Source organism: Panthera uncia, chromosome B1, assembly GCF_023721935.1.
Source record: "Panthera uncia isolate 11264 chromosome B1, Puncia_PCG_1.0, whole genome shotgun sequence".
NCBI classification, from domain to species: Eukaryota; Metazoa; Chordata; class Mammalia; order Carnivora; family Felidae; genus Panthera; species Panthera uncia.
Genome location: NC_064811.1, coordinates 157401293 through 157424449, shown reverse-complemented (window position 1 = coordinate 157424449; position 23157 = coordinate 157401293). Strand labels below are relative to the sequence as shown.

The following is a 23157-nucleotide window of genomic DNA, read 5'->3' as shown; positions in this document are numbered from 1 at the left end:
TTGATATTCATAGCCTCAACCTGTTCATGGCACACTATTTTTTTAACCTCATATCTAAGATTTGACTTGAGTCTATAAACTTTATATTATTATTCTCCTCTTGAATAAGTTGGTAAATATAAGAGCCCTAAAGGTTTAGTTGATAATTTTCAACTTTTTTCCCCTTTAATACTGTCTGTGGACAGCTTCAACAAAATTAGAATGGTATTCATTGACTGACTTATTTTATCTTAAAACAACAACAACAACAGCAGTAACAACAACAGAGGGACACCTGGGTGGGTCATTCGGTTAACTGTCTGACTCTTGGTTTCATCTTAGGTCATGATCTCACAGTCTGTAGGATCTAACCTTGCAAGTCAGGCTCTGTGCTGATAGCATAAAGCCTGCTTGGGATTCTCTCTCTGTCCCTCCCCCATTCATGCTGTCTCTTGCTCTCTCAAAATAAATAAACATTAAAACCAGAAACATTGGTCAGAGGCAGAATTTATCATAAATTATTTGCCTGTGGTGGTTTCATTTATTTGGAAGTACATATTAGAATGGGTGGAGGACTAGTACCATTATTTAGTCTCCCACCAAACTGTTAACTCTGGGGAGTGGGATCAGGGAAGTGTGAAGTGTAAAATGTGAGTGTTTTTGTCATTGTTGTTGCTATATTCTTGATACACTTAGGGATTTTGAGAAATTAGTTTACTTTTTAAGAGCCAGTACTGTGGAATAGAGAGCCTTGGATTTATAGGATGTCTATGAGCAAGTTACTTAATCATGCTGGCCTTTCTGTTTCATTTGTAAAATAGGGGTCGTATTTCCTCAAAGAGGTGTTATTAGGAGTAAAATAATGAATGTGAGGCAGGATAGTTTGACACATAGTAAGCCCTCAAATATTAGCCATTATTATTATTATTTTAGTAGTACAAAAAAATTAAAACATACCATCTTTATCAGGGGATTTATTAAGGACAAACAAGTGAGAATTTTTGGTAGCCTCTACTGAGTGGTGTTAACTATGATGGGTGAAAACTGCCTAACTTCCAAATCCTGCCTGTCTTTCATGGCCTAAATACCTCCTTGCTTAGTGAATGAACATTGTTCTTTCTCAAATATCGTTTGTAATTGTGATGGTAACACAATTTATTTCTTAGTCACCCTCTGATTCACATTGTTCACGTTATTTACTATTTTATGACTCTTGCCCATAACATCTCGTTTAGTTTACTGAAGAGATTGTAAATGCCTTTAGGTCAGAGATCAGGTTTTTCACAAGTTCTGTGTGCCCAGCATCACACCAACTGATAATGGTAGCCAATAAGTATTGGGCTTTAACTATACTCCAGGCACTGTCCAAAGTACTGCTTACAGATTAACTGTTAATTCTTACAACAATTCTGCACAAAGTAGGAATTGTAAATATCCAGTTTATGGATAAGGAAACTGAGATTTAGGGAGATTAAGCTGCCAAAGTCACATAGTTAACAAGCCTTGGATTGGGGTTTTGAACCTAACAGTTTGATTCTGAGCCTATATTTTCAACCACATGCTCACTAGAGAGCCATCTAATTCTTTCAGGTCTTGACTATTTAGATCAATTGGTGTGTCTGCTGTTTGAAGGCTGACTGCCAGACTTCAGTACATACAAAAATCAGTAGAGGAATTTATAGTCCTAAAATATCTTTCTTTTAGAAATGATCAAAACTGCTTTCTTGATGAAAAAGTATGGTTCTATTCACGCTTCTGCTTTCTAGAAAAGATAACAGTGTGGAACATTTGGCTTAGTTGGTGTCAAATTTAATTTGTTTTGTCTTGTTTTATTTTTAAGTAATCTCTCTGCCCAATGTGGGGCTTGAACTCAGAACCATCAGATCAAGAGTCACATGCTTTTTACCAACTGAGCCAGCCAGCTGCCCTGGTGCCAAGTTTTAATGCAGGCTTTTACCACCTTAAGAAGCTGTATAACTTTTTCTTCTAAAAACTTCTTCCAGGGGCACCTGGGTGGTTCAGTCAGTTAAGCTTCTGACTTCAGCTCAGGTCATGATCTTGTGGTCTGTGAGTTTGAGCCCCGCATCGGGCTCTGTGCTGACAGCTCAGAGCCTGGAGCCTGCTTCAGATTCTGTGTGTCCCTCTCTCTGCCTTTCCCCTGCTTACATCTCTCTCTCTCTCTCTCCCTCTCTCTCTCTCTCTCTCTCTCTCTCTCTCTTTCAAAAGTAAATATAAAAAAAAAAAACTTAAAAAAAAAACTTCTTCCAAACCCTAGCCAAATTATTTTAATTTTTTTTTTTTTGCAAACTTTTAGGAAAGTTAAAAGAATATTACAGTCAACACCTAGATTAGCCAATTGTTAACATTTTGCCTCCTTTTGTATGTACTTTTTTAATAACAGGACATTTGAAAGTTGTGATCCCATGGCACTTTAAATATTTCACAGCTGAAATATTTAGTGTCTCTTCTAAGAATAAAGACATTCTCTTATATAAACCAAACACTTATCATACCATTGAAAATTAATTATTCCATTAAGAAAAATTTTTTAAATTTATTATTTATTTTGAGAGAGAAAGGCAGAGAGGGAGACAGAATCCCAAGCAGGCTTTGCACCATCATCGCCGAATAGCTCCATTTTTTAATGGCCAGTCCATATAAAATTCTAAGTTTTCTCCAAAATACATTTGTTAACTGTGTATTTAAACACATGATTTCATCAAAATTCATGCATTACATTGGGTTTTTAAATCTTGTCTTTTAAAATGTAGAAGAATCTTTCCATCTTTTGTTTGTTTATAACATTAGCTTTTTAAAACCTTTTTTTAAATGTCTATTTATTTTTGAGAGAGAGACAGAGTAGGAGCAGGGGAGGGGCAGAGAGAGAGGGAGATACAGAATCCAAAGCAGGCTCCAGGCTCTAGGCTCTGAGCTGTCAGCACAGAGCCCGGTGCGGGGCTCAAACAGCACAGAGCCTGATGCGGGACTTGAACTGGTGAACCACAAGCATGACCTGAGTGAGGCAAAGTTGGATGCTTAACTGACTGAGCCATCCAGGTGCCCCTAGCTTTTTAAAACATTAAAAAAATATATTTACTTATTTATTTTGAGAGAGAGAGAGAAAAACATGAGTGGGGGAGGGGCAGAAATAGAGGGAAAGAGAGAATCCCAAGCAGACTCCTCGGAGCCCAAGTAGGGGCTCAGTCTCCAGAATAGTGACACCATGACATGAACCAAAATCAAGAGTCAGTCATTTAACCAGCTGAGCCACCCAGGTACCCCTATAACATTAGCTTTTTTGAAGAGCCCAGGCCAGTTGTCTAAGTGAATGTTCCACATTTTATATGTGTCTGATTGTTTCCTCATTGTGAGATTCAGTTTAAGCACTGGGAATAATACTTAGGAGATGATAATACCAGTGAATCACATCGTGAGGCACATAATGCCAGGTTGTCCTGCTTTTGATGATGCCATGTTTAATAACTTGTTTAAAATGATGCCTGCCAGATCTCTCTATTGTATGTATTTCTGTTTGCAATTAGTAAGTAATCTGTGGAGTAAGAAATATTTAAACTATGATTCACTTGTTTCATTTTTGCTCAGAAACCCTTAGTGGGCCTGTTTGCATTTCCTAAAATGTAAGAATAAAAGATGTTTGAGGCCTCTGGATGGCTCAGTTTATTAAGCGTCTGACTCTTGATTTTGGCTCAGGTCATGATCTCATGGTTTGTGTGTTTAAGCCCTGGTGATAGTGTGGATCCTTCTTGGGATTCTCTGTCTCCCTCTCTCTGCCCCTCCCCTACTTTCTCTCTCTTTCTCTCTCTCTCTCTCTCTCTCTCTCTCTCTCTCTCTCTCTCTCTCTCTCAAAATAAACTTAAAAAAAAAGAATAAAGGATGTTCTTTGTTAGAGAAGTGTTTTGCAAATATTTTCTCCCTGCCTATAATGCACCTTTTGGGGTTTTTTTGTCTCTAATTTTTTTTTTAAGTTTATTTATTTATTTTGAGAGAGAGAGAGAGAGAGCAGCCATGCACAAGCAGGAGAGGTGCAGAGAGGGAGGGAGAGAGAGAATCCAAAGCAGACTAAAAGCCTGGCATGGGGCTTGATTTCACCAAGCATGAGATCATGACCTGAGCTGAGATCAAGAATCGGATGCTTAACCTATTGAGCCAGCCAGGTGCTCCTGTAATTTTTTTTTTTTTTTAAGTTTAGCATAGTTGACATAAAATACTAGTTTTAGGTGTACAACACAATGATTCAACAATTATATACATTACCAAATGCTCTCCAAAATAAGTGTAGTTACCATTTGTCAGCATACAAATATATTACAATATTATTGACTATATTCTCTATGTTATACTTTTCATCACCATGACTTAACTGGAAGTTTGTACCTCTTAATCCTCTCCACCTATTTCACCTATACTGCCATCCACTTCCTCTCTGGGAACCATCAGTTTGTCAAGTTATGAGCATTTTCCAGGTTTTGTTTTGTTTTTTTGTTTTTTTGGTATGTTTTTGTTTATTTGCTCATTTGTTGTATTTTCAGGTACCACATATAAGTGGAATTGTATAGTATTTGTCTTTTACTTATTTCACTTAGCATAATACCTTCTATATCAAAATGACAAGATTTTATTATTTTTTGTGGCTAATATTCCACTATGTGTGTATGTCACATCTTTATTCATGTATAAGTGGACAGTTAGGTTGCTTCCATAGTCTGGTCATTGTAAATAATGCTGCAGTAAACATAGTGATGCTTATATCTTTTCAAATTAGTATTTTTATTTTCTTTGGCCCAGAGTCATGTTACTGGATTGTATGGTATTTCTATTTTTAATTTTTTGAACCTCCATACTCTTTTCCATAGTGGTTGCACCAATTTTACATTCCCACCAACAGTGAACAAGAGTTGCCTTTTCTCCACATTCTGCCTAACACTTGTTATTTCTTGTCTTTTGTATACTAGCCATTCTGACTGATGTGAGGTGGTATCTCATTGTGGTTTTGATTTGTAATCCCTGGTGATTAGAGTGATGTTGAACATCTTTTCGTGTGTCTGTTGGCCATATGTATATCTTCTTTGGAAAAGTATCTATTCAGGACCTTCACCCATTTTATTTATTCTTTTAAATGTTTATTTAATTTTGAGAGAGAGCACAAGCGGGAGAGGAGCAGAGAGAGATAGGATAGAGGATCCAAAGCAATCTCTTTGCTGATAGCAGAGAGCCCAATGCGGCGGGACTTGAACTCACCAACCTTGACATCATGACCTGAGCTGAAGTCGGATGCTTAACCAACTGAGCCACCCAGGTGCCCCAGGATCTCCACTCATTTTAATCAGATTGGTTTTTTGGGCATAGAGTTGTAAGGTTTTTTTTAATTAATTAATTAAAAAAATTGTTTTTAATGTTTATTTTTGAGAGAGACAGAGAGCATGAGCGGGGGAGGGGCAGAGAGAGAGGGAGACACAGAATCCAAAGCAGGCTCCAGGCTCTGAGCTGTCAGCACAGAGCCCGATGAGGGGCTCAGACCCACGAACTGCAAGATCACTACCTGAGCCGAAGTCGGACACTCAACCAACTGAGCCACCCAAGCACCCCAATGGAATTGTTTTCTTAAATTCCCTTTCTGCTACTTCATTATTAGTATGTAGAAATGCAACAGATTTCTGTTTGTTGACTTTGTATTCTGCAACTTTACTGAATTCATTTATTATAATATTTTTTTGGTGGAATATTTAGGGTTTTCTATATCTAGTATTAGGTCATCAGCAAATAATGACAGTTTTACTTCTTCCTTATCAATTTACATGTCTTTTATTTCTTTTTCTTGTCTTAATTGCTGTGGCTAGGACTTACAATACTACACTAAATAAAAGTGGCAAGAGTATACATCCTTGTCTCTTTTCTGCTTTTATTTTATTTTATTATTTTTTAATAATTTTTTAAAGTCTATTAATTTTGAGAGAGAGAGAACACAAGTTTGAGAGGGGGAGAGAAAGAATCCAAACCAAGCTCTGCATTATCGGCACAGACTCCGGTGTGGGGCTTGGACTCAACAGAGGTCATGACCTGAGCCAAAATCAAGAATCAGGCACTTAACCTTAGACTGAGCCACCGAGGTGCCCCTTTTCCCTGATCTTAAAGGAAAAACTTTTAGCTTTTTGCCATTTAGTGTATTGTTAGCTGTGGGTTTTTGAGGTGTGACCTTCAGTATGTTGTGGTATGTTCTTTGATACCCATTTTATTGAGAGTTTTTATCATGAATGAATGTCAAATTCTTTTCTGCATCTATTGAGATGTTCATAGGATTTTTATCCTTCCATTTTGTTAATGTATACCAGGTTGATTGATTTGTAGATATTGAACATCCTTGCATCTCTGGAACAAATCTCACTTGATTGTGGTGAATGATCTCCTTTTGTTGAATTTGATTTGCTAATCTTTTGTCGAGGATTTTTGGATCTGTATTCATCAGGTATATTGTTCTGTCATTTTCTTCTTTTTCTTTTGTAGTGTCTTTGTCTAGTTTAGCATAGGATAATACTGCCCTTGTAGAATGAATTTGTAAGTATTCCTTCCTCTTCTATTTTTTGGAATAGTTTGAGAAGAATAGGTATTAATTCTGCTTTAAATATTTGGTAGAATTCACCTGTGAAGTGATCTGGTTGTTGACTTTTGTTTGTTGGGAGTTTTTAGATTATGGGTTGAATTTCATTACATTGGTCTATTCAGATTTTCTTTTTTCTAATTCAGTCTTGGAAGAGTCTATGTTCCTAGGAATTTATCCATTTCTTCTAAGATATCTGATTTGTTGCTGCATGGTTTTTCTAGTAGTCTATCCTAATGCTTTGTGTTTCTGTGGTGTTGGTTGTTAACTTCTCGTCTTTCATTTCTTTTTTACTAAAAAAATTTTTTTAAGTGTTTATTTTTGAGAGAGCCGGAGAGTATGTGGGCGGGGGAGGAGCAGAGAGAGAGAGAGGGAGGGAACACAGAATCAGAAGCAGGCTCCAAGCTTTGAGCTGTCAGCACAGAGCCTGACATGGGACTCGAACTCACAAACCATGAGATCATGACCCGAGCCGATGTCAGACACTTAACTGACTGAGCCAGCCAAGTGCGCCTCCTCTTTCATTTCTGATTTTATTTATTTGAGTTCTCTCTCTCCTTATTGTCTGGCTAAAGGTTTATCAATTTAGTTTATCTTTTCACAGAACCAGCTCTTAGTTTCATTGGTCTTTCCTACTGTTTTTTTAGTTTCTATTTCATTTATTTCTGCTCTGACCTTTATTGTTTCTTTTTTCTACTAGCTTTGGCTATTTTTTTCTTTTTCTAGTTCCTTTAGAATTAAAGTTAGGTTATCTGTTGAGATTTTTGTTTCTTGTGGTAGGCCTGTCTTGCTATAAATTTGCCTCTTTTGAACCATTGTGTTTCTATTTTAATGTCTCCAGGTATTTTTAAAATTTCTTTCTTGACCCTTTGCTTGTTTAGTAGCATGTTGTTTAGCTTCCATGTGTTTGTGTTTTTTGCAGGTGTTTTCTTGTAATTGATTTCTAGTTCTATACTGTTGTGGTCAGAAAAGATGCTGGATATAATTTCAGTCTTCTTAAATGTATTGAGACTGCTTTGTGGCCTAACATGTGATCTGTCGTGGAGAATGTCCCATGTGCCCTTGAAAAGATGTTTATTTTGGCTTTTTTGGCTGGAGTGTTCTATATATATCTGTTGAGTCCATCTGCTTTATCGTGTCATTCAAAGCTACTATTTCCATATTGATTTTGTCTGGATGATCTATCCATTGATGTAGGTGGGTGTTAAAATCTCCTATTATTATAATAATTTGTTGTTGTTATTTGAGAGAGAGAACATGCAAGTGGGGGACAGAGGCAGAGGAATGAAGAGAGAGAGAGACTCTTAAGCAGGTTCCACACTCAATCCAGAGCCCAATGCAGGGCTTGATCCCATGACCTTGGTAACATGACCTGAGCCAAAATCAAAAATTGGACACTCAACCAAATGAGCCACCCAGGTACCCCTAAAGCCCCCTACTATTATTGTGTTACTGTCAAACTTCTCTTTTATGTCTGTTAATTTTTGCTTCATATATTTCCATCCTTTTATGTTTGGTATATCAAATATTTACAATTGTTACATCCTCGAGTTGTTGTATAACAATGCCTTTGTCATTATGTAATGCCCTTCTTTGTCTCTTGTTATAGTCTTTTAAGGTCTATTTTGTCTGATAGAAGTATTACTGCAGTTTTTTTTTTTCTTCCATTGGTATGGAATATCTTTTTCCACTGCACTTTCAGTCTGTATGTGTCTGTGGGTCTTAAGTGAGTCTCTTGTAGACAGCATATAGATAGGTCTTGTTTTTTATCCATTCAGTTGCCTTATGTCTTTTGGGACATTTAGTCCATTTACATTTAAAGTAATTAGTGATAGGTCTGTACTTATTGCCAGTTAATTGTTTTTTGGTTGTTCTTGTTCTCTGTCACTTTCTTCTCTAGTGCTTTTTCCCTTGTGATTTGATGACTTTCTTCAGTGTTATGCTTGGATTTCTCTCTCTATTTTTTGTGCATCTATTATAGGTTTTTGGTTTGTGGTTACCGTGAGTTTCATAAATAACATCCTATGTGTATGGTTGTTTAAGTTCAAACATATTCTAAGAACACTACATTTTTACTTCCTCTCTCCCATGTTGTATGTATATGACATCATATTTTATATCTTTTTATTTTGTGTATCCTTTAATTTTTGTAGATATAGTTGATTTTACTATTTTTGTCTTTTAATCTGCATACTAGCTTTATAAGATTGACTACCTTTACTTATGTTTGCTATTACCAGTGAAATTGTTTCCTTTTATAATTTTCTTCTTGTTATACCTTTTTTCCTGCTTAAAGAAGTCCCTTTAACATTTCTTTTTTCCCTTTTTAACATTTCTTGTAAGGCCAGTTTAGTGGTGATAAACTCCTTTAACTTTTGTTTGTTGGTGAAACTCTTTATCTCTTCTTCCATTCTGACTGATAACTGCTATATGGACTATTTTTGGATGTAGGTTTTTTTTTTTTTTTTCCCCTTTCAGCACTTTGAATATCATGCCACTCCCTTCTGACCTGCAAAGTTTCTGTTGAAAAATCAGTTGATAGTGTTATGAGGTTTCCTTGTACATAACTATTTGCTTTTCTCTTGCTGCTTTTAAGATTCTCTATTTTTAATTTTTGATATTTTAATAATGTATCTTGGTGTGTATCTCTTGGATCCATCTTATTGGGGCTTTCTTTGCTTCTTGGACCTGGATGTCTATTTCCTTCCTCAGGTTAGGGAAGTTTTCAGTTATTATTTTTTCAAATAAGTTTTCTACCCTTTCTCTCTCCTTCTTCTGGGACCCCTATAATGTGAATGTTAGTATGTTTGATGTTGTCCTATTGGTGCCTTAACCTATCCTCATTTTTTAAAAGTTTATTTATTCACTTAAGTAATCTCTGTACCCAACATGGGGCTCAAACTCACAACCTCAAGATCAAGAGTTGCATGCTCTTCCAACTGAGGTAGTCAGGTGCCCCAACCTATTCTCATTTTTAAAAAATTTTGCTGTTCAGTTTGGGTGCTTTCCATTACCCTGTATTCCAGAGATCTCTGGTCTGTTCTTTTGCTTCCTCTAATCTGCTCTTGATTCTCTCTAGCATATTTCATTTCAGTTATTGTATTCTTCAGATCCGATTGGCTCTTTTTATATTTTCTGTCTCTTTGTTGAAGTTCTCACTGAATTCATCCACTTTCCTTTCAAGCCTGGTTAGCATCTTTATGACCATTACTTTGAACTCTTTATCAGATAGATTGCTTATCTGTATTTTGTTTAGTTCTTTTTTGGAGGTTTTGTCTTAATTCTTCCACTTGGAACATATTCCTCCGTTTTCTCATTTTGTCTGACTTTCTTTGTTCCTGTGTATTATGTAGGTCAGCTATGTTTCCTGGTCTTAAAAAGTAGTTATCTTATGCAGAAGGCATCCTGTAGTGTAGTCCTCCTTGTCACCAGAACCACATTATCTTCTGGCTCCTTCTGTCCTCCTGTTGTGACTGGTTATTGCCGATACCTGGGGTAACGGCCAGCCCACCCACCAGCAGCACACTCACCGCAATGAGGGCCCAGTCACAACTACTGCAAGTGCACTGGTGGGCAGTGCTTGACCCTATGCAGGGCTGTCCCCAGGCCTTTTGGCTGCAGTGCAGTCAGTTCCAGCACAGCTGAAGCTACAGTTCAGCTGTAGCTCCTGAGGACATGCTGGCGGGTTGGACTGGCCCCCTGAAAAGCTGGCTGAGCAGCTTGACCACAACTGTTGTGGGCATGCTGAGGGTAGAGCTGGCTCACCCCTTTCCCTGGGACAGAGGTCACATTGAAGGAGTGTTGGTCCTGGACCATGGCTGCCTGAAGGTTGTGGTGGGGTGGTAGTCATTTTGAGGGGATGTCGCTCCTGATCAAGGCTACCTGCTGGGTGTGGTGGGGTAGGAGCTGCTTTGGAGGGGCCCTAGTTGGGATGGGTGGGTTGGATGGGGCAGGTCCACAGGGGAACTCCAGGGTGGGCAAGTGGTGCTAGCGGGGTAGATGGAGAGTGTCAGAACTGGCTCCTGCAAGTCTCCAGCCAACTAGGCTGAAAGGAGGGCAAGAAAAATGACTCACCAGCACTTCTATTCCTGGAGAAAGCTGTTACAGATCCCTGCCCTTCTGGCATATGTCTTAAATCTCAATAAATCCCCTTCACTATAACTTAGGCATTTTCAAACTGCTGCCTCTGTACTGGGTCTCAGACCAAGTGCTATGGAGTGCTGGCCCTTTAAGAGCAAAGTCTTGGTTTTCTGTAGCCCTCTGGATCTCCCAGAGTTAAACTCTGGATTTTCAATGCCAGACATTATGGGGAATTCATCTTCCTGGTTGCAGGAGGACCCCAGGACCAGGAGTCCCCATTGTGGGGCTTGACCCCCTCCTCAGGGAGGACCTCTGTGCCTGTGATATTCCTCCCACTTGGAGGTCACTGCACCAGGGGTCTGGTTCTTGATCACATGTCTGCCCCTCCTACCCTTCTCATTGTGGCCTTCTCTTTGTGTCTTTAGTTGTGGGCTGATCTGTTAGTCTTCAGGAAGTTTTCAGAGTGAGTGGCATGACATGTAGTTGTTGTCGTGGTGTGTCTGTGGAGAAGGGGAGCTCAGGATCCTTCTACTCTGTCATCTTCCCCCATTCTCATGACTACCATTTTTAATTCCCTTTTTCTTTTCTTAACAGTGTCCTTTGAAAAGCAGAAGTTTTCAATTTTGAAGTCCATTTTGTCAATCTTTTCCTTTCATAGTTCATGGTATTTCTTTAGAAAAATCTTTGCCTAACCCAGTGGTATATTTTGTCTCATGTTTTACTCTAGAAGTTTTATGGTTTTGACTTTAGTATTAGGTTTATGAACTAATTTTAGTTATTTTTTTTGTATAATATAAAGTAAGGGTTGAGGTTCACTTTTTCTATATTGATATCCAGTCAGTTGTTCCAGCCCCGTTTGTTGAAAATGATGTCCTTTCCCCTTGAATAGCCTTGGCACCTTTGTGGAAGATCAGTTGATCATGTAACTATGGATATCAATATTTTAAATATTTGTTTATTATTTTTCATAATGAGCATAACGCATTTTTACCAAACAAGGAATTAGTGGGTGGGTAAAGTTATGCTGTAGGTTGATATCCCCAGAAATCTGGCCGGTAAATAGAGATATACTAATTATAAGCCCTTAAAGGACAGGGACTGTTTCTTTCATTTATTAATTGAAGAATATTGAATAAGACATACATGGTCTCTGCCCTTCTCTGTCTTCATAGAGCATGCAGTCAAGTAAGGGAGACAGACAGTAAGAATGTATAAACACGTGTTTGTATAACATATATTAAGTCACTATAAAGGAGAAAAAGCAGGCTTAGTCGGTAGAATGAGCATGGGACCTTGGAAGGCCTCTCAGAAAGATTATGTATGTTCAGGTAGCTGGAGTAGCACATGCGAAATTCCTGATTAACAAAGATTAAGTTGGCATATTTGAGAAACTGAAAAGAAGCCCGTGTGTCTCTGCAAGCAGAAAGTGTTGGTACGTGACTTTGGAAATGTAAACTGAGGTCTGACCGTGCAGGGGCTTGCTGACCAAGATAAGTAGTCTGGATTTTATTTGAGTGCATTGGGAAGGCACTGAAGGTTTGTTCTTTTGTTTTTGCTTAAGACTATGTATGTCTAGATCAATACATTAAATATAAGTAGCAGCTCAGAAACCTCCATTATGGTCTTGTCCAGTGTTTATAGCCCGCCACCCCACCCCCTGCCCACCTCCCATTAAGCAAGTACTATTCTGACAGATGTCTCCATTATTGTTAGTTTTAACTTTATTCTGTTTTTGAACTTTATATAAATGAAATCACACTGTGAACTATATAAATGGAATCATTGTGTCTGGCTTCTGTCACTCAAAATGACATTGTTGAGAGTCATCCATGTTGTTGAGTGTAGCAATAATTTACTTTTCTTGCTGTATTTTGAGGGATAGTTAAGTGACTGAGTTAGTTTTTAAAAGGTGACTGGCTGTTGTATGGGAAGATAGATTACACCCAGGCAGGAGAAAAAACATGGAGACTGGGAAGGTAACTATGGAATAGACAAAGTGAGGAGCTTGGACTAGCATGAAGAAGAAAAGATATGGAATGAAATAGACAAATATGAAATGTATACTTTGGAGATAAAACTCAGGGAGTTTAGTGATACATTGGGTAAGAGTAAGAATGAGGGTAAGGGATGTATCATAGTCCCAGGTTTCTGGCTTGGCAACTGATAGATGGAGTTTCACTTTTTTTTTTCCTCATAGGAAGGACTGGAGGAAGGACACATTCAAGTAGAGTAAAAACTGAGTTTATTATTAGGTCTTTTAAGCTGCTTGTGATATATGAGGGAAGCTGTCAGACATCCATTTGGATTGTGGCTATGGAGCATATTGGAAAAAAGTGCAAAGTAGGGATAGTTTACAGATTATGGGGCAGCTGCCATGTAAAGAGTACCATATTAAGAAGGTTTGAATATCACCATTTTATTCAACTTCTGTTAGCTGTGTGTGTGATTAAGGGCAAACCACTTGATCTTTTTGAGGGCCATTTCTTTACATCTCTAAAATGGGAATAATACTTGGCTTCATAGAGTTAAATAAAGTGTAATATGTGAGCAAGACCACAGTTTATAGTTATTTGGACCAGTGGATGCTTAGAAAAGTTTATTCACGTGTATACAATTTGAGTTGGTAGGAAAGTCAGATTATGGAAAACCTTGAAAGGCATGGAAGAAACTTGGTATAATATGGAACCTTAGAGTTCTTAGTACGGGAATAGATTTATCTAAGTTTGATTTAAGGACGCATCTTCTAAATGCTATTCAGGAAGAAGTTAAAGATGAGAAATATCTAGAAAATCAGTTGTCATAGTTGAGGATTAAGGTGCTGAGGGCCTGGCCTGACATGGATGTAGAGATCAAAGAACAAATCAGAGATTTCAGTGGAAGAAACTATAGGATTTGTTCAATGCCTCATTTTATGGCTTAACAGCGGGGGGAAGAATCAGTGACTAAGACCATGTGACTAAGGCTTTGAGCTTGGGAAACGAGAAAAATAGTGGAAGCAATGACAAATCTGGGGTAGTCTAAAAGGAAAACTGAGTTAGGGAAAGGACAGTTCATTCAGTTTTGAATGTATGACTCTTATAGTGTGGTTGTCTTTGGGTAGGTGGATATTCTCTGGCAGTTAGATATTGTGGTAAAGACTGTAGAATTAGAAGTCAAGAGATTAATTCTTTTTTGAGTTTAATCACTAATGAGCTTTGTGGTCTTGGAAATTTTAGCATCTCAAATATTAAATGTAGTTGTCTAAAAAATGAAGCTAATACCCTCCCTGTCAGCCTTACAGGATTGCTTTGAGGATCAAATAAGAATGCTTATGAAAATACTCTGTAATTGTAAACTCCTATATAATTATAAGGTGCTAATGTTATTTCTTAGTTCAAATTAAAATGAAATACTTGGTTCAGGGCTAGAGAAGAAAAGGAGAAGATACAAAACTTCTTAAAAGTTTGTGTTTGGAACTAAATTGGAAACATCAGAAACCTTAGTCTCTGAATACATATGCCTGAAAACCTCTGTAGACTATAATTTGGGAGACTAATCTGGAAGCTGATCTTGTATATGACAGTTATGAGAACCAAAAACACAGCTTGCATCTTGTCAAATGCCAGTATTTAACTTGACTTCAACTTGGAAGTTCAAAGAACTTTTGAATTCCACCTGTATGGTTGCCCCATGTATGTTTACAGAATTTTAGAACATACCATTCTTATGTCTGTGAGCTGTACGTTTTGGCCAAGGTTCAATTTAGGGTAATGTTTCAGTTTTCTTCAGCTATTTGTAAAGAAGTGATTCCTAACATTTATCAGCATTATCAGTATGGTATGTTGGTTAGCATCAGCAACTCTGAAACCAGACTGTTTAGATTAAATCACAGCTCTGTCAATTAATGACTAGACTTGTGCACTTGAGCACATCATTTAACCTCTCTGTGCCTCTATTTCCCCATCTGTAATGGGAACTAACCTGAAGGTTTTGGGGAGGATTGAATGTAGTACTGTATGGAAAGCAATTAGAATGGTTCCTGGCACATAAGAAGTGCTATTTAAGTGTTAGTGGTGGTTATTATAGAACAGTTTGTTGTTATTTTGGCAGTGATCAAAGAATAAAGTACGTGAACAAGAGATTTTGATCCTCTCAGAACTTACAGCTGAGAGAAGTGGAAGGGTGTCGTGGTAAACATAATGGGCTGTAGAGTTATATTTACTTAGATTCATATAGTAATTCTGCCCCCTTTGCTTTATGGTTTCAGCAAACCACCTAATCCCTCTGAAGCTCAGTTTCTTTGCCTATGAACCAGGAGTCAATGTCTATCCTACAGAGTTGTTATGAGGATTAAATGAGATAATATATAAAGTGCTTGACCCAGAGTAGATGCTTAAAAAATGAGAGAGTTGTCTAACACCCCCGGTCCGCTGCCATACTGGTATAGAGCGGTATGGGCAGTTTGATTTCCTCTATGCTCTCTTTTTCGTTGCTTGCAATTATAGAACTTCTAAATTTCTTTCCATTTGTTAACAGAGTAAACAGCACCTGTTTAATTGGATATACCTTGAAAAGTGTATTGTCAGCTATCATTTCCCTCTTCCTTTGCTGTTTTGGGTTATGTGCTTTATTATTATGGCAAATCCTACTAGAATCAAGATGGTAGACATTATTAATTGGTCATAGAATTGACTGGACTATAGCCTCAAAATCCTTCTTCAGGATAAGAAGCTAAAATCAGCTCATCAAATACAGTAGAGAAATCCTCTCTGCCTTAGAGCTTTCTAGAAGAAATGTTTATGGGATTATCAAACTAATATCTGAGCTGTCCATTAATCCTCTCTCAAGATATGGGCTTGTCAAACTTTATGACAAAACAGAGTGGTTGTAGAGCATTTCCTGACAGATGTGCTTATCTGTTTTACAACATTGTTACACAATATGAGCATCTTTAGGCACCTTCCAGACAGGGTGCAATAATCTTAAGAGCGACTACAATGCAAAGATTGTAATGCAGTGACCCAACTAAGTGTGCATTGGAATCAGCTGGAATGTGGACTTAAAACAGACATGCTGTAGGCCTCCCCCGAGATTTATTGAATCAGATTCATCAGTAAATAGACCTTGACATGTGCATTTTGTAAAACTACCCCAGATGATTCTATTTATGCCGCTGGTTAAAAACAACTCAAATACTGTCAAGAATGTTAGGGAATCAGCTATCCTCATATACTACTGGTATGAGGGTGAATTGATATATAGCACAGCCTATAGAACTGTTTTGCAGTATCTATCAAAATTTCAAACTTTCCAATAGGAATACATACGTGCACAAAGATCTAGTTTCAAGAAAGTTCCCTGTTGTATAATATCAAACAATTGTGACCAACTAAGTGATTGTCAGTACACAGATGGTTAAGTACATTGAGTTAAATACCACAAGGAAACTATGTAAAGAATAAGGTATACATGAAACATATACATGCCAAGGTAGAAAGATGTCTAGGATATATTGTTAAGTTGAATAAGCAAGTTACAGAATAAACCCTATTTTTAAAATTTTATATCTAAATATATAGAGAAAGATTTGGAAGAATACTCACCAAAATATTTACAGTGGTTATCCATGACAGAAGAATGGGAATGATGGAGGAGGGAGGCATAAACCTTTCTACTTTTGTATTTAAAATATTTGCTGGGAACGTGGGTGGCTCAGTCGGTGAAGCATCTGACTTGAGCTCAGGTCGTGATCTCACGGTCTGTGAGTTTGATCCCTGCGTCAAGTACTGTGCTGACAGCTCAGAGCCTGGAGCCTGCTTCGGATTGTGGGTCTCCCTTTCTGTCCCTCCCCCACTCACGCTTTGTCTCTGTCTCCCAAAAATGAATAAATGTTAAAAAAAATTATTTTAAATGTGTGCAATAAGATTTTGTTACTTTTGTAATGATAAAAGAACCACTGGGCAAAACATGAATGATTTAAAGGAAGCTTGTATGGAACCTAATTTATATGTGTCAAAACATTGCTTACTTTGCAAATACCAATTTTAACCTGAGACTTACAATTTCTAACTTGGGAAACATAAAGGAATGCAAAACAATTTTGGATGTTTGCTAAGAGGATAACATTTTGTTACTGAAATTGTGAAAGTAATTGAGAGTTTCAGATAAGCATTTAAGGTAAAAGGCATTTACCTTGTATCAGAATTATATTGGCTACTTGTTTTAAAAATCCTTAGTGCTTGTGTATATCTGGATATGGCAATTGAGTACAGGATATTGTAGTGACTTTTTTTTCAATTGATAAGCCTCTAGCCTGTGGGGATATTAACACCTTTTAATCTCCTCTTTTAAAACTTTAGGCCCGATGAGAGAAAGGGAAAGTTAAGGATGCTGGAGCAGAACAATGGATTTCTCTTTCTCTTTCATGCAAGGGATCATGGGAAACACAATTCAGCAACCACCTCAACTCATTGACTCCGCCAACATCCGTCAGGAGGATGCCTTTGATAACAACAGTGACATTGTTGAAGATGGTGGCCAGACACCATATGAAGCTACCTTGCAGCAAGGCTTTCAGTATCCACCTACAACAGAAGATCTTCCTCCACTCACAAATGGCTATCCACCATCGATCAGCATGTATGAAACTCAAACCAAATACCAGTCATATAATCAGTATCCCAATGGGTCAGCCAATGGCTTTGGTGCAGTTAGAAACTTTAGCCCCACTGACTATTACCATTCAGAAATTCCAAACACAAGACCACATGAAATTCTGGAAAAACCTTCTCCTCCACAGCCACCACCTCCTCCTTCGGTACCACAAACTGTGATTCCAAAGAAGACTGGCTCACCTGAAATTAAACTAAAAATAACCAAAACTATCCAGAATGGCAGGGAATTGTTTGAGTCTTCCCTTTGTGGAGACCTTTTAAATGAAGTACAGGCAAGTGAGCACACAAAATCAAAGCATGAAAGCAGAAAGGAAAAGAGGAAAAAAAGCAACAAGCATGACTCCTCTAGATCTGAAGAGCGCAAGTCACACAAAATCCCCAAATTAGAACCAGAGGAACAAAATGTAAGTTGAAACATTTGAAAAATTTTGTAACCTTTCAGATTTACTGGAAGTCCAAGAAATATTTTTCAGTTTTTATCTCTTCAAATATAAATATTCCTGATAACTTCTTTCTTCTAATCCCTAGCAAGGAACTTGGGATGTTATTATAGGTGCTGAGTAAGAAATTTTTTGGATAAATGAATGGACATCATTAGAGGGAAGAAATATTTTTAAGACATCAGACACTAAGAATCTTGCTGCTTATGTTTCTTTGTCTAATAGCTTCACTTATTTCTATTTGCTTATAATAAACTCCTGGTTTCTAAAGATGAAGAAAGGCAGAGAAGATGGTTAATTATATTGGTTTTCTTTATTTTGAACTAACTTTTCCCCGGAGAGCTTAGATTTAAACACTCATTACCATTGTATTTGCTACAAAATAATGTGAATAGAGGAACTCTTTGTATTAAAATCAGAGTTAGTATTCATATATATTAAAACTTTAGGTGGACTGTATGTTAACTAAAATTGAAATAAAAAAATCTTCAGGTGGAATTTTTATAAAAGTCATTCTTCATAGGTAACTTAAGATGCATGCTGCCAATTTTTTAAAATATCTCTGAGGTTTCAGTATGAATTTACTTAATAATAGGTATGTAACAGATCAATCCTAGCTTGAATGAAGAGTTTTTAGTTACTATTCTAATACATGGTATGAATTGAAGACATTTCCCAGACATTGATTTGAGAAGAAATAGATATTTTTATAATACTAGTCTGCTTTTCTGTCTGATCTGGTATGCCTGAATAAGTTAATTTATTATCTTCTGTTTAAAGAAATGTTTACTTCATACCAACTCACCTTTCCCTCAGTAGCTGGGTTCCAGTACTTCATTCAACTCAAATGTGATCATTTTGTAGAGTAAAAGGCCACACTGATTCTAGACTCTCATGAGTCCCGGTGTAATATTTCAGTTTTTCTCATTTTTCTATAGTTTTATTTATTCATTTAACAATACTGTTTAAGTATCTACTCTTAAAGTAGGGCAAGGAATGAAAGTAAAGATGCCTACTTCCAGGCTGCTTATATTCTAGTAAGAGGAGCCAGAAAATACATGCATACATATGTACATACATTCAAACATATGTATAGTATAGTTTGTATAGTATAGTATAGTAGTATAGTATAGTATAGTATAGTTTAGGTAGTATTAAGTGCTGTAAAGAAAATAAAACTGGGTAATGAGATAAAGAGTAATTAGAGACACTTTAGCTATTCTGGTGTCTTAGTTCTGCATTTGTAAAATGAAGGCTTTGTAACTAAGTGTTTTCTGAAATGCCTAAATTTCTGAAATCATTTCTTAAATGCCTCACCCCTTGAACTTAGCTCACATAGTATCTTATACAGACTGTATAAGTACAGCCAAGTGAGCACACATTGAGCACATCAATTACTTCATTAAGTAAATGAATAAACGGAAGGAGAAAAGTTAACTTTTTGCATTCCAGATGCATTCACTGTAACATTTTTTCCCTAGACCTACAGTGAAAAGGTATGTGATACACTGTGACCCTTGGGAATCACAAAAATGCATAAAACCTGAATTTGGTTAAAACCAGAGCTAAAGCTTAGTTCCTGAGAACTGTTTTGTTGGCCCATCTTGCTTTTGCTCTAGACAATCTGGCAGATAGGAGAATATACAATTTTACTTACTGGGCTAGACTTTTTACCTCTTTTGACAAGGTACATTAAAAATATATTTCAAAATAGAAACAGGTCTGGAAGCATTTAGAGGCAGGATAAGACAATCTGCTTACTTTTTATATCCTTTTTATTTTATTGGAATCTAGGAAAATTGAGTGCAATGATATTTCTAATAGTCCCTTTATAATGAGATTTTAAGTTTGTTTTTTTTTTTTAATTTATTTTGAGAGAGAGAGAGAGCAGGGGAGGGGCAGAGAGAGGGAGAGAGAATCCCAAGCAGGCTCCACTCCATCAGCATGGAGCCCGACATGGGGCTCAAACTCATGAACCGTGAGATCATGACTTGAGCCAAAACCAAGAGTTGGAAGCTTAACCTACTGAGTCACCCAGGCGCTCCTAATAGTGAGATTTTTAAAGCCCATTCTGTCTTTGTTGGATATGTGCTATGCCTAGCTCTTTGTATCACTTAAACCTTGAGTTAATTGTTAAATCCAAGGATTCAAATGATTAGATAGAATTTAAAAGTTTTAGTTCATTTTCTTTTTGGTAAATCATGTGGGGCATAGTTTAATATGTCATTATTTAGGATCTTACAGTATCTTGAGGTAAAAGAATATCAATTTGACTGAAGGTATAGATGTAGTATTGATTACACTAAATATTACCAAGACCATTGCCTGAAAGTTGAGTTTTTGGTGAAAATCCAGGTTTTCCTTCCCCTCCCCCATCCTTTTTGTCCTTGCCCCCTTTCCCTCTCCCCCAATGTTTCTCTCCCTCTTTCTCTTTGTTACTCTCCCTTCACTCCTCCCTTTTCTTCTAAAGAGAAAAATGAGAAGATCTTGTTAGTTGAATTTTGATTAATTAAAATTTATCACACATAGGGGACAGAGCTAAAGAAGTGGGCACCATAAAAGTTGTACTCCATTCTGATAATAGAACTTTAAAGCTAGAGCCTCCCGAGACTCCTGTGAGTGTCATGCTTCACTAAACTATGCAGATGACCAGTAATGTGCACAAAATGATTGGTTTTGTAACTTTGTTTTCTTTTTTTTTTTTTATTATTAGGTTTCCTTAACTTGAACAACATTTATTTTGTTTCCCTTAGGATAGTTTTTCGTGTTTTAATTTTTGACACTGTTGTGCCTCCTTGTTGTTACTAAAGGTCCAAGCACTTGGTGTTTAGCATCGTAGAGGCCTTAGAAATGAAAGGGAAGCCCAAGTGAGAGTCTGCTGACTCAACTGGACAGCTCCCCTCCCCAGATGCTTTGGGGAAGCATAATGAGAACTGAGTGCTTGGAGGAAAAGTTTGAAATGTCCTTAAGCTGGATTTGTTTTTATATGTATTTTTGTTCCCTAAAAACCCAGTCATAAGTTCTTTTTTGAGCAGTCTCATTTAAAGTAATCCTTAATGATTTCACTCACTACTTTTTTCTTTTTTTCTTGGTATTTGATCTATAAGTATCTCCTCCCAGTTCTGGGCTGTTTGGCCTTCTAAAGAGTGGCTGTTATTTGGAACGACCTAAGTATATCTTCTCAACAATAAAATGTGTCCAAACATCTAGGCAGCAGGAGACCTGAGATCACTACTGAAATTGTATATTCTATAAAGCTAGTGGAGCTGTTTTCCCTCCTATCAAATTAGAAACATGTGAAAATGTTTCTGCATGTCTTCCTCCCTGGCAGGTGTCATGCCTCAGGCATGTGAGCGTAGGCCCTATTCAAACATTGGTCTTCCACCAGCACCTCAGTGGGCTTATCCACTAAGACTAGTCTCATTAGCTCTTAGCTTGCCATTTTCATTTATAAAAAGCCAAATAGCTTCCGGTCCCCTCAGCACTAAGTTAGAGCTTATATTTGGTTCTCTAGCCTCAGAGTATTAGGTCTTAAAATTCTTAGAAACTGTTTAAGTGCAAAATGTTCCTTTTGTACAGATGTTTTAGTGTTTAAGGTTATGACCTTAAATAGTTATTTGGAAAGTAATACAGAAAGATGCACGAACAATTTACTGCCTTTGAATTTTTCTTTCCACCTTAAATGTTGACATAAATTTTGGGTTTTTTTAAAGAATGTGATTTTGCTTAATGTTTTGAAAATTATTAGGGATTAGGAATTCTAGATTTGATGCATATTATTCATTTTAATAAATCTCTTGGGTTTTAATAAAAGTACTAGACCAAATTCTTTAAAAAGGAGTATTTTGGATAATGTAATTTTATTTTAGCTGTTTTCTTAACATTTTTTTTCCTGTTTAAGAAACTTCTTGTTATTTTTTCCTGGAATATAGGTCTTTCCATATGGAATCAACTAAAAATGTAAAAAAGAGGTATATACCCATAAAATCAAAAATTTATAACTAAGGAGAGCTAACTCACTGTCATCTTTTTCTCAGAGTCTCTCTTCCTAACGCAACATTGTTAGTACCAAAAGGTATTTCTTGTCCTTACTTGATTTAAATCTCTTTTAAGCTTATCTATCCTTTGAACAACTAATGGAAAATGGATATTATACCCAGAAGTATTTTATCTGTTGGCATTTTCTGACTCATTTTTCTTGACTCCTAAGCATTTGACTTCCAGTGACCATTTTGTCTTAAAAACTTCCCTTAATTGGTGTTTGTGATACTATGCTATCTGTTTATCTTCTTACCCTTTTTTTTTGAGCTCAAATCGTAGATCTCTAAATGCCTACTAGATATTTCTATTTTGCCCATGTATTAGCATATCTTGCAATGTATATTTCCTTTTTATCATTTCAGCATCCTTATTTGGCTTTCTTATTTTTCTTTCTTTTATATAGTCTTGAAAGCTTAGAATAAATCTTAAGCTTGCTTCTCTCCCTTGCCATTGTTTTCCTTTTAAAATGGCTGTATAAACAATTTTAGTTCTGTGAAAGTGATTTTAACAGTGTTTCAAGCTAGCCTGAAGTTGAAAAGCGAGCATTCTGGAACAAACCAAAACAATCAAAAAAAGATAAGGCATTTGAGGGGCGCCTGTGTGGCCCAGTCAGTTGAGCGTCCGACTTCGGCTCAGGTCATGATCTCACGGTCTGTGGGTTCAAGCCCCATGTCGGGCTCTGTGCTGACAGCTCAGAGCCTGGAGCCTGCTTCTGATCCTGGGTCTCTCTCCCCCACTGTCACTTTGTCTCACTCTGTCTCTCAAAAAAAAAATAAATGTAAAAAAAATTTTTTTTAAAAAAGATAAGGCATTTGAATAATAAACAGTTTTGAAGGAAATCCTGTCTTTAATCCAGAAAGGGAAGAATGTTAATGGGCTTCAGACCAGTTCTTACAATAATAGTAGGATTTTGTTGTGTGGCAAAGATGAGTCACTTCTTATCTGTCTGCCCTCAAAAGGAGTCACAGAGATCCCTTACACCCAGACATCATGAAGAGTGAGTGTGCGGAGGAGGACAACTCGCTTTCTTAGCGGCATATGTGCTTCCTCAAGCGGTCTTGTCTTCCTGCAGTAGCTGAAGAATGAGAAGTTAAGGTGAAGGCTTAAGCTGTATCTGTAGATTGAAGTGAAGCTACTGAAAGGGACTATGCAAATGTGGACAGTATTTCCAAACTGCTTTATTATTATACCAGTGATCAGGAAGACAGTTTCCACTTGAACACAGATTTTTCTTTCCTTGCTCAATGAGTGTGTCCTATTGGATTATGTGGTACCACCACAGACACATCTGACAGCGAATTTTGTGCCCATCGACAAGTTGCCACTACCTTTTTTCACCTGGGCTGTT

At 37.1% G+C, this 23157-nt stretch overlaps 1 protein-coding gene across 3 annotated transcripts in view; it reads left to right on the top strand.

Moving 5' to 3' along the window:
- The window catches only part of NSD3 (nuclear receptor binding SET domain protein 3), a 102909-nt gene that overhangs the window by 13781 nt on the left and 65971 nt on the right, over positions 1–23157 (top strand). For all 3 annotated transcript variants that reach the window (XM_049631427.1, XM_049631428.1, XM_049631429.1), the window contains exon 2: positions 17014–17732. In XM_049631427.1, the coding sequence (XP_049487384.1) occupies positions 17058–17732 (675 nt within the window). In that variant the 5' untranslated portion in view covers positions 17014–17057. The remainder of the gene's footprint in view (positions 1–17013; positions 17733–23157) is intronic.